Source organism: Sander vitreus, chromosome 14 (genome assembly GCF_031162955.1).
Source record: "Sander vitreus isolate 19-12246 chromosome 14, sanVit1, whole genome shotgun sequence".
In the NCBI taxonomy this organism is placed as follows: Eukaryota; Metazoa; Chordata; class Actinopteri; order Perciformes; family Percidae; genus Sander; species Sander vitreus.
This window is the reverse complement of record NC_135868.1, coordinates 16,731,955-16,746,800: the sequence shown is the minus strand read 5'-3', so window position 1 is coordinate 16,746,800 and position 14,846 is coordinate 16,731,955. Positions and strand designations below refer to the sequence as shown.

The 14,846-nt window shown below is 41.1% G+C and overlaps 3 protein-coding genes across 4 annotated transcripts in view; 1 reads left to right on the top strand and 2 right to left on the bottom strand.

Annotated features, from left to right (window-relative positions):
* Nucleotides 1–7,997, bottom strand: part of pex1 (peroxisomal biogenesis factor 1) — a 12,645-nt gene extending 4,648 nt beyond the window's left edge. For both annotated transcript variants that reach the window (XM_078267981.1, XM_078267982.1), the window contains exons 1-20: nt 7,799–7,997; nt 6,731–6,877; nt 6,526–6,609; nt 6,221–6,335; nt 5,208–5,884; nt 4,993–5,112; nt 4,708–4,828; nt 4,416–4,522; nt 4,159–4,244; nt 3,919–4,051; nt 3,597–3,693; nt 3,331–3,501; nt 3,050–3,204; nt 2,691–2,877; nt 2,336–2,502; nt 1,201–1,335; nt 1,052–1,116; nt 768–910; nt 215–318; nt 1–59 (exon numbers count right to left, since the gene is read on the bottom strand). The exon at nt 1–59 is cut by the window's left edge and continues 118 nt beyond it. In XM_078267981.1, the coding sequence (XP_078124107.1) occupies nt 1–59; nt 215–318; nt 768–910; nt 1,052–1,116; nt 1,201–1,335; nt 2,336–2,502; nt 2,691–2,877; nt 3,050–3,204; nt 3,331–3,501; nt 3,597–3,693; nt 3,919–4,051; nt 4,159–4,244; nt 4,416–4,522; nt 4,708–4,828; nt 4,993–5,112; nt 5,208–5,884; nt 6,221–6,335; nt 6,526–6,609; nt 6,731–6,877; nt 7,799–7,906 (2,981 nt within the window). In that variant the 5' untranslated portion in view covers nt 7,907–7,997. The remainder of the gene's footprint in view (nt 60–214; nt 319–767; nt 911–1,051; nt 1,117–1,200; nt 1,336–2,335; nt 2,503–2,690; nt 2,878–3,049; nt 3,205–3,330; nt 3,502–3,596; nt 3,694–3,918; nt 4,052–4,158; nt 4,245–4,415; nt 4,523–4,707; nt 4,829–4,992; nt 5,113–5,207; nt 5,885–6,220; nt 6,336–6,525; nt 6,610–6,730; nt 6,878–7,798) is intronic.
* A 155-nt stretch (nt 7,998–8,152) lies between these two features.
* rbm48 (RNA binding motif protein 48) lies at nt 8,153–9,971 on the top strand. The gene is made up of 5 exons (XM_078267500.1): nt 8,153–8,291; nt 8,500–8,690; nt 8,822–8,967; nt 9,203–9,774; nt 9,884–9,971. The coding sequence occupies exons 1-5, from the start codon at nt 8,163–8,165 to the stop codon at nt 9,944–9,946; spliced, it is 1,101 nt and encodes a 366-aa protein (XP_078123626.1). The 5' UTR covers nt 8,153–8,162; the 3' UTR covers nt 9,947–9,971.
* Nucleotides 9,972–10,101: 130 nt separating this feature from the next.
* On the bottom strand, nt 10,102–11,577 carry clxn (calaxin). The gene is made up of 6 exons (XM_078267501.1): nt 11,474–11,577; nt 11,115–11,273; nt 10,854–10,958; nt 10,581–10,732; nt 10,282–10,386; nt 10,102–10,185 (listed from the first exon to the last, which is right to left on the bottom strand). The coding sequence occupies exons 1-6, from the start codon at nt 11,547–11,549 to the stop codon at nt 10,135–10,137; spliced, it is 648 nt and encodes a 215-aa protein (XP_078123627.1). The 5' UTR covers nt 11,550–11,577; the 3' UTR covers nt 10,102–10,134.
* Nucleotides 11,578–14,846: the final 3,269 nt, after the last annotated feature.

The following is a 14,846-nucleotide window of genomic DNA, read 5'->3' as shown; positions in this document are numbered from 1 at the left end:
ACGTCAGCGGCCAGGGCAGCACCGGTGCTCAGAGCCTTCAGGATCTCCGTACGAGCCTCCTGGAAATGTAACAGTTGGATTTACTACCAAGGACATGATTTGAACAATCACTGAAAATAGATTTCTGCACATAGACATATCAAAATTACATTACATACACAGAAGTGTAAGTGTTAAAAAAGTGACACTTAGAAGTAGTTGATTTTATGCAGACCAGGTCAGGAGGGGGGCAGTAGAGGGACTTGTCCAGTCGTCCAGGTCTCAGCAGGGCTGGGTCAATCAGATCTGGACGACTGCTGGCTGCAAGCACATATACACCTACGAATGCAAACATAGAGGATTCTTATTTATTTACCTTAAAGGAATAGTTTTGTAGTAGTCATTTTGGTAAATACCTGTACACATATTATTTTTCTTGCCGAGAGTTGGATAAGAGAACAGATACCACTCTCATGTCTGCTCAATAAATGGTTAGCTTAGCACAAAGACTGGAAACAGGGGAAACTACTTGGCTGGCTCTGTCCAAAAGCAACAGAATCTGCCTACCAACACCTCTAAAGCTCACTAATTACCTGTGGACAGAGTTGAGTGGTATTGATCTTCTCATCTAACTCTCTGGAAGAAAGTGAATAAGCGCATTTCCCAAAATGTCAGAACTGCCGCACTGATTAGTAAAACATGTCAATAGAATCTGTGCACTTAGCTATTTAAAATGTATTGTCAATATACAAAACTCATAATATCTAGTATACTACTATATGACCTACCCTGCAGTCCCTCCACCCCATCCAGCTGGGTGAGGAGCTGGTTGACCACACGGTCGGTTACACCTGTGCTGTCGTGGCCCCTCCTGGGGGCCAGTGAGTCAAACTCATCGAAGAACAGAATGCATGGCTTGGCAGCTTGTGCCCTAGAGCAAACAGAGAAATATCCATGAATAAGTGTTAGTGGAGCTTACAATTACTATAAATAATTGATGTTACTCATAACTAGCAACTATAAAGGTCTGCCGGAGTCATAAAAAAGTGAGAGCGTGTAAATGTTGACTAACCTCTGGAAGACATTACGGACTCCCTGCTCACTAGCTCCAATGTACTTACTCAGAAGTTCAGGTCCCTAGAGAGAGATGAATATCCTGCGTCACTGAAGATGCAGGTTGCTCTGATTAAGAAAGACTGTCAGAGCCAAAGCCCAGCCTACCTTGATGCTGATGAAGTTCATACCACTGTCTTTGGCCACGGCCCTGGCTAGCAGGGTCTTCCCTGTACCAGGAGCTCCATACAGCAATATTCCTGAGCGATGGCGAATAGGAAGATTGGAGAACAGGATAGGATACTGCAACACAACAAAGACCCACAATCAATTATCAAGAATTTACTTGTTCTTGTATTTTCCACCTCAACAGTAACTGCTGTTGATCTGTGTTAAAAAAAAGAAATAGGTCCTCACATACACACCATGATTTAATTTAAATTTAAAAAAATATGAAAAAGACAGCCACTGTTTGATGGCTATTTTTTCCTAAAAGTTATATCATTACTATATTATTAGGCCAATATAATTTAAATTAGGGGTTTGCTTATTTTTGCCAATATGGTGCTGTGAAGAACAATAAACGGTGAATATGCAACATTTTCATCACTAACTTTCAGGCTGTACGAAGAGCACTTTCTTCTTAAGGAGGACAGTCCTAAGGGTTTTAAGACATTAAAGTGTTTCTGCCCTGAAGGCCTCAATTTCCAGGATCTGCTCCTGTGTCGGGTTTGAAACAAAACAATAGCAGCAGAGAGATTGAAGACTATGAGGGCTGGCAGCTTAAAAAAATAAATGATAAAAACAGATTAAATCTAATTATTTAATTACCAGACAGCCATGTGTGTTTTCTAATAACTGTGTTATTGTGGGTTACACAAGAAGTGGAAATAAAAAAATAAAAAAAAAGCTAATCATAAAAATAACTTAACAACTTTCATCATTTATCACCTCTTTCTATCATACATCTTATGATGCTAAAATGATAATTGGTGATAAATGCATCATCATCACATTCACTTTTATCATTTAATTTGATCACTTTTGTTCCTCCTATAATTGTACAGATTTCCATCTAACTGAAAACACCTGGTTGTCTAAAGGCGCTGACACACCAACCCAATTATCGGCCGTCGGACAGTCTGGCGAGGTCGGTGACCTTACGTCTCCCGCACGCACAGAGCGTACGCTCAAGTCTGCGTCGCTTCGGTGTGTTCAGTCAGTCGGACTGCCTTTTCTGCCGACGGTCAGTCGTCAGGTTGGTGCGTCAGAGCCTTAAGTGTTTAGTCACACTGACACTGACCTTAGCGGGGAGGAGTATGGTGTCCATTAGCTGCTGTCGCACCTCCCTCAGCCCCCCCACCCTCTCCAGCCCAACTCCACTTGGAGTGTGGAGGTCTACACCCCACAGCGAGGGAGGCGTGAATCCCTTGAGAGCCTGCACAAAGTCCCTCCATGACAGACACACACCTGAGAGATACAAAGCACAAAGAAATAATGTGAAAGTGGCAAAATAAACTAAATAAACTAGCATTAGCTTGATTATAGACATGGAGCGAAGAACTTAAAGAAAACCTGGAAATCAACTTTATATTTACAAAATAGAATGAATTGTGAATTCTACAATTTTAGCGTAGTGTAACCAAAATCTTTGGTACCCTGGTCACTGTGTCCTCTTTGTAGAGTGTTGGCATGGACAGCCCGCTCCAAAAGTAGTACAAGGTCTTGGGGCGTGTATCCCTCTGTCTCCTTTGCAACAGCTGCCAGGTCTAGAGTCTGTAAGGTCTCCTCAGATAGGGTTGTTTTTCGGAGTATCAGACGACACAGGATTTCTGCTCTTTGAGCCTACAAACAATAGCAAACAAAGTAGCTGTTGGTTTTTATTTGTTACCTTTACCAGTTTGTGTGTGTATATGTGTGTGTGTGTGTGTGTGTGTGTGTGTGTGTGTGTGTGTGTGTGTGTGTGTGTGTGTGTGTGTGTATGTGTGTATGTGTGTGTGTATGTGTGTTCGTGCACCTGGTCGGGTGGCTGGATGTGTGCAAAGCCCTGGATAAAGTGGGACCCCTGCACCTCGGTCAGGGAGGGGTGGAGGGAATGCTCACTCTGGCTGGTGATGATCAGACACACCAGCCTGGAGTGAACCAGCACCTCATCCACCATGTCCTTCAGACCTGCAGCCACAAACAGACAAGACGAATCAGCATCAAGGTCGGTGATAATCATCAATCCTGCCTGTGAACATACATGACAACAGAAATTCCCCCACACACATACGAAGTAAAGAATCTATGGTTTACTTTGTGCAATGTGTTGTTGCAGCAGCGCCTCAGGTCCATGCTCATGCTCTGGTGAGGTTGGTGCCCCAGTCATATGGTCCAAATCATCAAGTAGTACAACTGAAGGCTGCCTCCACTCCGCCTGTTCAAAAATATCCTGTAGCATCTGTCTTACTGTTTCTGCCCTTTTGCCTGAAAATTAAGAAAAACACAATTTCTATGATAAATACATTCACCTAGACGTGAAGTCTAGTCTTTAATACAATCTACATGGAGTTTCTGTTAACCTTGTAGTTTTTTGCAGTCCACCAGCTCCACATGTGCATCCAGATCTTCTCTAGCTTTTCTACAGAGGGCTCGGGATAGAGTACTCTTTCCACTTCCCTGTGAGGATACATAACAGTACAGTATATGTTACATAGTGTACAAAACAATATTGTTAAGGATACAAATGCAGTGAAATACATGGTTACTTTGCTGTCTGACAGTTTTAGGCTGCCAAAACCAGTTCTTCAAAAATCATTGTAGATATGTTTATTTACTCTCTGTAAAGTGTAGAAATATCTGTGCTGTGAGCAGCATTATTACGATGGTTATGTAAAGAGATACCTTAGACCCAGTGATGAGTAGAGCTCCTCCTTGGAGTCCCCGTCCAGTGGCACCAAGCTCTCTTGAGAGGGGACTACCCAGAAGGCTGTGGGAGATGAAGTCAAATCCAGTCTTACTCAGCTCATCGATCCCACTGGGGAAAGACAGAAAGTGAGAGGAGTGAGAGCTGTGGAGAGAAATGAATGCTGAAAAGATCCTTGTTTAAACCACAAAAAGGCTCAGAAATAACTACACGCTTACCCAAGAATACTGAGGGATGGAAGCTCTGGGTTGGGCGTTTCATCTGTAGATTTTACATCTGGCAATGTCACTGGCTCTCTGTCTACCTGTGGGTGACACATAGTGTGAGCTTTTTCATCAATCATGGCAGCATCACAGAGGCTTTGAGATTTTCTGTTTAACAATCACCTGCATGAAATTATGCACAGAAAAACTGCATGCAGCCATCCAATATTATAAAACATTAATGGGCAATTACATGACATGCATGCTTGTACCTGTATGTTTTCCTTCTGGACAACAGCGGGTGTTAGTGAAAACAGCTGGTCTGGTGGATCGCTCTCTGGTTCTGGTTTCAGTACAGTTAAAGCAAACTCTAACTTTGCTAGAAATAGGAAAAAAGTGGGAGAACAGTGATGTTTTATTGCAGCTGAAAGTACTTTTAATTTTAATGTGTGGGTTATGCGATTTGTATCTTCTTTTTGGTATTCAGTGGATTAGTAATTTCTATCATAGTGCCATCGCTGGATTTGTACAATAACTTTTAAAAGAGGAGTACAAATGAATCACCATCAGTTCCATGTAGGAGGATGGTTCCAGACCGTGCAGTCAGACAGGCTAAAGGTTCATGACTCTGAGTGTGTAGCCAACCAAGGAAAGCTGTCTGGATCGCCTCATCGTCCTCCTGGGGCTGAAGAAAAAATGTCACATGGGCATAAAGCAAAGAGGCATAAATCTTATGCATCTCTGACAATTTATCAATTTAAGAACAAATACTGGAATAAATCAAATGGAGAAAAAAATCTCTAACACCACACTGTAACCACATATGGCATATGGCTATCCAGCACTCACCAGTGGCATTAGGGGTTGTAGGTGAATAGCGGAGGCTACTTTGATAGTCGATTTGACTGGCTTAATTCTAACTGTTGAATGTGGGATGATATTCAACCTGATGGCCAGGGGCTGTGGGATCTGAAAATCACAATTTTTATAAGAGATATGACCGCATATAAAAAAGTGCCAAGGTTAATCTTAGGTAAGAGTGGATAAATTAACAGCATACTCACCAATACTCTTCCACTATGGATCTCTCCCTTGCTGTGACTTTTTTCCTTGTGTGCTAGCATCTCAGTACCATGGCACACGACCCTGACCACCACGGCTTCCTCTTCTTTCATCTCCTCTCCTCCAGCAATTTTAGTAACTCCTGTGTTCTTCTTTTTCTCCATGTCCTGTTTGGCTCTGTCCCTCGATTCTTTAGGCGAGAGAACTTTGGAGAGCAGGCCATAAGTCACTGGCGACTGACTTCCAGTTGGCCCAGCATTCAACCTGTGGCTCCAAGGAAATATATGAATAACACCAGTTGCGACATGGCATATAGTGCAAAGAGAGTCTGGAGGCGCACCGCACACTCTGTAGATAGAGTCAGTGAGGACAGGGACGTCGGGTACAGGTGGTAGCTCTTTAACTGGGTCATAAGTACCCTTTATCATATAGCGTAGCAGGCTCTTCAGGTCAGCTATGCCACCCCACTGGTGGCTTTGAGGAACAGGGGTGGTACTTTCTAATGACGGTCCTGAGGGGGAGGAAAGATCCATATTTTGCTGTCTGTGAAAATGCTGCTTCTCGCTGTTTCTCACTGGTGAACCATCGAGGTTGCCAATTCCAGCGCGGCTCTTAGGAGAGACAACTAGTTCTGTGAACTGCTCCAAGCGACCATAGGGCACAGATGGCGAAAGCGAGGCTGCACAGAGTTAAAAACAGATCATGCTGTGTTCATGAATACTGTATATGACCAAACATAACATTTAAACAAAAAAGGCAGAACAAATGTTTTAGTAAGTACGCTCAACTAGTTGAAACCACAGAACCACACAACTTCTTAGGATTATTACATAATGGAACAAAAAACATTTGCTCTTCTGAAATATGTCTTTCCGAGCGCTGATACAAACCATACAGTCATAGTGCAAGTTCGGTATCCTTTTCGGCATGAATTTCTCCGTTTGGAAGAAGACGAGGCAGATTTACAGACTATTTGCTACCAACAAAAGATAACAATTATTGGATTAACTCTGACCTATTTGGATGTAGATGGCAGTGTGGCTGTCCACCCAGACAGGAAACACAGCATTTTGGAAAACAACTCTGATCTGATCCAACAGCTGCTGCTCCAGCACTGCACTGTGGAGCTCCTGGGGGTGTCAGTCACAGAAAACAAATGATAAAATATTGTTTCATGTGAGTTTGGATTACAAGTCCATCGCTGGTGTTTTTCTTCATAGTGGGAGGATTGTCAGAAAATAAATTTACATTTATTTAAAGTTTATTTTTTCACCATGAAGACATTGGGTTACTAAATGTACTTATTAATTATTCACCCACCAAGATTTCCCAGTCATCAGATGACAGAGGCTCCACAAACACTTGATGCAGTGACGAGACCTGGTGACATGGTCTCAGGAAGCCCTAAAGGAAACCACACAACCAGTCAGTCAATACAAACACCAAGTCAGCCTGAACAGTAGAGATTATGGACTATTTTGGTAAAAACAAAACACAGAACAAATTGCTCATTGTCAAGTCAGACCTGCTCTCCATCTTTTAGACCAAGCTTTTCTCCCAGTTGTCGACACAGCTCCACTTTATGGCTGTCTAGGCTGGAGGAGGTTCTGTTTAGAGTCCAGCTCAGGAACACTGGAGATCCATGGGACCAGGACAACTCCAAAGCCTGGTTCTGAACACAGCCACACCAAGTTTTTGCTGTTGTACTTTTTGATTGCCACGGCACTTTATCTATTAAACGTCTGCATCATAACCCTCCTTTTTTTTTCTTTTTCTGTTTATTTATAGTTAACTCAAGTTTGATAAAGATATCAAACTGGAGGAGAAGAGGGTAGAGCCAGTAATTTGCCACACCAACTGTCAAAACCGAAAAGGAGGGAGGCTTGTGCATGTCATGCAAACTCTCTCATGTGCGATCCTTCACATTATATCACACAAGATCATCTGAAAGATAGTGTTCTTTGTAAATTGTTAAAGATGCTAATGGACCAGAGTGAACAGGATACAAGAACAAGCAGTGATTTATAAGAATGCTCTGGCATTTTCCCAGCTTCAAATCTCATCTCAAATGTTCCATCTCAAATGTTTTGTCACCACCAAGTGAGACTGCAAGGGAACTTCTTCTAATAATGAACAATAGTAAAAAAAAAAAAAAAATAGTCATTAGTAACCAAACCACTGGCATCTTTGATAAGACAATTTATCTGCTTAATCTGCTTATTAGGGCTGGTTACCAAACTTTTATAGGCAGTTTTAGGTACGACCGAATTACCCCCATAGTATTGAGTATCGAAAAATGCCTTGTCATTCAATACCAAATATCAATAAGGAGTAAATCTGATCAGCGTCAGTGAACCAAATGAGCCTAGCCTTGAGTAATATTGCAATGTGGACTTTGACAGCAGCATTGTTCCGTATAAAGAAATAAAGGAAACGAACAAAACACGTTCACAGGTGGAATAAACGCCGTTTTCACAAACAGGCCAATATGTTTTACTTGAACGTTGTTTAACAAAACTAAACTTCAACTTATGATAGCTGACAATGACAAATGGATAACGTTAGCTAGCTATAAGCTTATAAGCTAACGTACCTCGTTCAGGGAAAGATGCGATATCAACTTCTGGGAGAGCTGAAGAAAGCAGTTTTTTGTGTTGTTAAAAACAACAGTTATGGGTTGAATGCCCTGATTACTAAACATTATTTTCACATAGCCCGACTAGCTCTGCAAATGTAAGGCACGTTACTCTGCTACCGATAAATGTGCAACTAACTCATTGCCGATCGTTGGGCTCTGCCGCTGAGTGTGCCTAGATAGACCAAAGCAGCTGATATCGACCTCAACCACGTTTCAAAATAAGATATTACACATGGACACGCAATCGATGCATGCGTATTCAAAAGAGCATGCGCTCTTATTTTGAAGTGTGTCAAACGGAAAGTTTATCTCCAGAAACATGGCGGCACCTGGCAACAACAGTTCAGGCTGTTGGGGCGTTCCAGATGTTTATAAACACCACGAACAGCGGAAAATATGCATTTCTCGCCCTAAATATAGAGAGGGAAGGAAAGAGAAAGCTGTTAAGGTAAGATAAAGCTAAATATAAGTAAGAACAAAGCAATATATCTTAAGCTATGAGACACTGCGACTCCTAGCTAGCTAGTTAGCTAGAGGGTAAACATCACTAATATCGTTAGACATTACTAATAATGTAGCTAGTGTGGCTATTATGATATATTACATTGTAGAGTAGTGCATTGTAGTGTCATCATATTTGTCTTGTGCATCATTAGGTGTACACCATCAATTTAGAGTCTCGTTACCTGATGGTCCAAGGGGTCCCAGCCATTGGACTGATGACAGAGCTGATCCAACTGTGTGCCCTGTACGGAGCTGTGGAGGAGTACAGGCCCCTGGACGAGTACCCTGCTGAGGAGTTCACGGAAGTCTACCTTGTCAAGTTCCAGAAACTCACTAGCGCCAGGTACAGGATGTCACATACCTTGTTCATTATATCGAATACCGCCGCTGTGGATCATAAAGGTGTATTTTACACTGCATTGGCAAAGTTGAATAGACTTGCTAAATAATTTTGCTTTAAACTTTTTGTTTCAGAGCAGCTAAACGACGCATGGATGAGAAGAGTTTTTACGGTGGTGTGCTGCATGTGTGCTACGTCCCAGAATATGAGACTGTGGAAGACACCAGGCTGAAGCTGCAGGACAGGAGGAGATATATAATCAGGGCTGTTCAGAATAAAGGTACACTTTAACATCAAATACAGACTTACTTTTAGAGAAAACACGCATCAACGTGTATGTTCTTGTCCTTTCAATGCACCTTTATTTGAAATAACTTTTATTGCACTCAGGTTTTTCATGTACTGTAGAGGTTTTATTGTATCTTTATAGTTGGAATGGCAAATAAACATGAGGTTAAACTATTTATTGATGATACTAATCCTCCCCTACCCCTCTGTCTAATATTGTTATAAAGCAAGAGAAAGGGAACAGAAGGAGGCTGTAAACAAGGAGCCCACTTCATCAGACACAGCCACCACATCAGAGACGGTCATCGCCAGACATAATAAAGCCTCTGACAATAATAACACAGTGAAGACTTCAAACATTAGCCATTATTCAGGCTTTCCTCTATTGCCATTACCTCCCCAGGAATATCATTACTACAGGGATATAAATCAACATGGAACTATACCAACAGAGGACAAAATGGGGACATTACATAATGCCATCATTGACACAAAACAGCAGCAAGGACAAGTGCACAAGAATTCAAGCTCCAGCCAAACCTCTTCAGACAGAGACATTGGCACAGAACATAGACTGATCTCAAATCAGTCTTCTGCAGCAGTCAGATTGGTCCCAAGGACCACACACTTGGAGAACAGGAAACGCAAGATGGAGGACGCTGCAGAGCACTCACTGACTGATGTTACTAGAAACAATGAGCCACTTATTGGGCCAAAGCTACCAGAACCTCCTAAACTGGACATGGAGGATGTGTCACTGAACACAACTGTAAGCCTGATCAGGAACACAATGAAACAGGTATCCTATAATCTGATCTTTGGATAAAAATTCAGAATGAAACAATTATTCACTGTAGCTTTGATGCCTTTACTTCCCGTACTAAATCCCGTTTTGTTATCGTTCTCAGGTGGAATTAGTTCCTGACCTTAAACCAGTGGAGAAAAAGATGAAACCACGTCGTCGGATTTGATCAAGTGAGCTGCTTTGATGCTGGAATTTATGCAGAGATTACTGCTACTACTGTACTTTGAAAATGACCAACCAAACAGTTTCTCATGGCAGCTTGTTTTTATTTACACATTTTGCACCAAAATGCAAACAGCTGTTTAACATTTTTATTAAAGACTATTTCTGGAAATGCATATAAATGTCATTTCTTCACTGGTACTGTTGTTCCTGAAATACACGTTGCTCAAATGCTTCAATACTCTGAAAACAGAGAGAAAATAGAGTGTAAGATTAGGAATTTCTGACTTAAAAAATTAAGTCGTTACAGTTTTTCAACAGCATTCGAATTGTGATTACCGTGGTGTCAGGGAGGCAGGTTCCAAAAGCCTCGAGTAGTAGATTCTCCTCTTTCACTGATTTTTCAAAGTCAGTGAAAGATAGTTTGCCATCATGGTCATGGTCCTACAAAAATAAACGACAATGTGCTTGTAGCCAGTTGTGTCCATAAATTAGTGAGATACTGTATGTACAGATCCGGGAATGTTTTTACTTATTGCCCCCTGAAACACTAAAATTTGACATTTGAGGAGGTGTTGAAATGGAAATCAAGGAATAAACATTTAAACCATTAGGGCCAGCAGCATCCATCCACTCACCATCTTCTTGAGTGTGATCTCCACCAGGTCTTTGATTCCTTCGTCAGGGTCCTCCTCTGTAGGCTGTCTGATGAGGCTGTTCTTCAGCATAGGAAACATCTCCTCTCTGGAGAGGGAGTTGTCGCCGTTCAAGTCATATACATCAAAGCAGTCTGAGCCATGCAAAGAGGATAAATAATTACCTGGATTAAAGCTTGTAACTCCGATTTTTTTTTTTTTTTTTTATGTGTGAATATGTAAATCTGAGCACTGAAAGTAAGGTTGAGAGCTTACATTTTATGTGTTCATCCAAGGTCCCTCGAAGGAAAACCGACAGTCCTTCAATCCATTCTTTCATACTGATGAAACAGTCGTTGTCTTTGTCAAATGCCCTGAAGACTGGGAGACAGATAATTAGTAACATTCAGAACAAGGATACCAAACAATCACAATACTCTGCATCCAAACTGCTGCTGGTTATCTAAATATGAATCTCTGTCATCCTGCACGCACCTAAAAAAACTAGCTAATATAGATCTGAAATAGACAGATTACCTCCATCCATGATCATGTCGTCGGTCATCTTAAAGATGTTGTGCAGTATGCTCCTGAACTGAATTCTGTCCAGGCCGGCAACTGCTTTTCCGGGGGTAGTCTGCTCCCCCAGAAGCACGTTAAACTCTCGGATTAGGCACTCCACCTCTGTTTTATTGACTGGGATCATTGAAATAGTGACTGACATTTCACAGTCTATTATATAGCTAAGCTGTGTAATTTTGTGAAAAATGCGTGGTAGCTGGTAACGTTAGCGTTAATTGAAAACAAGGAAACGTAGCTATATGCGGAAGGTGCATACTGTAACAGACTAGTTAGCATACGATAACGTGTTAGGTAAGTTTGAACTGAATACTCACAGTGCTGCACTTGTTTTGAGATCGTTTCAGCGAGAGTTTGTATTAATTTTCTGTTCATAGCAGACATTTCTGACATTTGTAGAGGTGGAACACCGGACAGGCACAGCACGAGTACTCCGACAGGGGCGATGTTGACATTCCGTCGCTATGGCAACCGTGGGGAATAGCATTGTTTGTTCAAATTCAACGGCGCTTAAATAAAGCAGACAAATTATTTTGTAACGTTACAGGTTACAAAGAGACAATATACTGAGCAGAACACTTTTTTAGGAGAAGTCTATATGTAGTAGGCCTAAATGCACAAAGAGAAAAATACCGCAATTTTACAATGAATATATGAAACACACGAGCTGATTTGTGTTTGGGTTTCTATTTAAAATGTGAAGTTGGCAGGTTTAGCTTTGCCAGAATATAGAATATAAACTAAATTTAGAATGGAAATACAATTCACATTTGAATCAAGGTTAAGAGTTATTTTTCTAGCTCTGACCTACATCTACAGTAAGTAGGCTGCTGAGCTTTGAGCTACAGGAACGTCTTTAAGCCGTTTAACCTCTACATCATCAGATCAGATGAAGTGAAAAGACATACATAAAGTATTAACCACATGAAATGTAATACATTTCAGGATTTTACATAAGATAGTTTGATGCTTAAAACCATTATCAATTAACAATAAATTTACAAAAAACTGATTAAGACGCCTCAAAGATTTTCTATTACATTTTCTATGACCATTTTATACAGTAACGGCAGATTTGCCTATTGTCCCACAGAAACTGGAATTTCCATTACAGCAACATTCATTAAGTCATGTCAACGGTACCTCTTCTTTACACACTTTTCAGGCTTAAACTCATTTTACCTGTGTGTACAGCCATGTGTTTTGCCTTCAAATTATTTTGACTGAACACTGTACATGTGTAGGGTTTCTCTCCCATATGGATTCTCATTGGCCTACGTCCAAGTTGCCCACATGGCGGAATTCTTTTCCACAAATTCTGCCACGGTATGGCTTTTCCTCCATGTGAATCCTCATGTGCACAGTCACACTGTTGCCCTGTCGAAACTCTTTACCGCACACCTCACAGGTGAACAGTTTCTCAGAGTTACTGAACAATCTGGAAAAAGAGTCCAACATTCACTGCTTGACTGAGCGTTTCCCTCAACCTTTCTGTGGTCAGCTGAGTTGTTAGGTACAGGCTTTCTGTCTTCATTCCCTGTGTAATGAGTTTGTAACTCAGTCTCGTCTGAGTAAATGCAACTCTTCATGCAGGTGGGTGTCACTTTTAAAGGGCTGGTTATGGACCTTTTTCAGAGCAGACATTTTGACTTGTCATAGTAGGTCATAGTAAAAGCACAGCTGAAATTGATAACCTTAACGATGGCTCAATTCCATCAAGTGTCCCAGTAAGCTATTTCAGTGAGTCAGCATGAACAACACCAGGGCCTCTCCTAAGTGGAATGCAGCCATCATTAATGGTTTTGAATACACCTGTGTTTTTCCTACTATGACATGTCAACATGTCTGCCGTAAAAAAGGTCTATGGAGTCCTCCATATCTGGTAGCTGTTGTCCCCTGGACTGCTCCATGGCTGTTCCTGTTTGATTGCTGGAGGCTTAGGGACATGCAGGCCACAGTCCTCCTGGCTCTCAGGACTCCACTCCTGTCCAAAGTGTTTCTGCTCATGTGCACAGACAATGATCTGTGATGTGTCTGGTAAGAGGAAAAGGTGAAAAACCTGTTTAAACTCAGTTTGCCACTTTTTATTCATGGATTCAAGTTCTCCTTCATTTCAGCATTTCATCATCCAGTCTGGTTTGTTTGAAAGATAAGCTACAAGGGGAGTCCACTTACAAGACTATACTTTCATAATTCTTTATATTTTCATTTTTTTTGGGTGGGCATCCTGGTGGCCTTAAAAAACCGATTCCACTGATTTACCATTGCACTTCCCCGAATAGTGTTGGATATACACTCAGTTTCCAGCTTATTATGTATGCCTAGCTATACCCTACCTACCTCATCAATCATTTTGGAGGACATAGTTTGTGGTGCTGTTGAACTTTATTGCATTATACAGATATGTGTTTGTTATTTAGCCAACCTTCCCCATAAATGGGGTGGAAGTTAGAAAGTCGGTGTACCGTTAATGTAATACAGCATAACAGCAATTTGCACATATTCAGTAGTACTCCTCAAGACCTGTAAACAGAGCTGTAAGACTGTTTTAGCCAAGGACGTAACAAAAGATAGGAAACAAAAACATTCACTGTGTAAATGCACTTCCTGTTTAAATCCATGTTGGTCATCGACTTGTTCTGAGCGATTAGCTTCCTCCTCATGCTCCGTGATCATCCTCTGCAGCCACACTCAGATGCTTACTGATCAACAGCCTTAGCAGCTGCATCTGGGATTCTATTTTAATCAACTGTCAAACCCTCACTTACAGCACACAGTTCATCGGTGTCTGTGTGAAGCTGCACAGAAATAAAAGCCAACTACATCTGGCTACAAACTTTAGTAAAAAGTATTATTGAGTAAAATGGGTTAGAATTCTGTGAAGTAGGCTACAAACTGTGTGATCAAATAAATTATGGATTATGTCATTATGCATAACCATAACCACACAACTGACTGGGCAAAGTAAGCAAATGCAGGTCAAAGGCTCAAAATACATTGCCACCTAATTTGCAGTATTCTGGTACCCTCAAATTAGTAAGTAACATTTAAATTATTAAATAAAAATGTAGGATCCTAAGAGTGACCCTTTATCGGGGCATTGAAGGCTCTCTCTACTAGCAATAAGTGCCCAACGAGGCTCTTCGTGTTCTTGCAAATACATACAGATCTAGGGAAATGAATACAGATTCAGTAACATAAGACTGGAGCTCCATTGTCTGGCGCCCAGTCAAGACAAAAGATGTGACCTTACATTTAAAGAGATTCGTGAATCACAAAAGGCTTCACTTAAGGTCTCATTCCAGCTTGAAGCAGGAATGGTAAGATTGCCATCTGCTGGACAGGAGCTCTGACTCATATTGTAAATGCCTCACTTTACTGTCTGATGATAAATGGGAAGATGGATAACTGATGTAAAGAGCGAGGACAAATTACAGGAAATCTTCTCCTCCTGTGCTCTTTACCTTTTTCTTTAGGGTACCTGTGTAATGTCCCTGATAAGTAGGCTATATAGAGTAAGTATAAAGTCTGACCACAAGGTGGTAGTCAGGTAATTTATCAAAAGGGAAAAATGAACAAATGCAACTGTAGGCCCATTCTATCCTATCCAATTACAGTAATGACACCTAAAAATATAATAATTACAATAATAAGACAATAAAGAAGAATACATGTTCCTTCAGGGTGAAA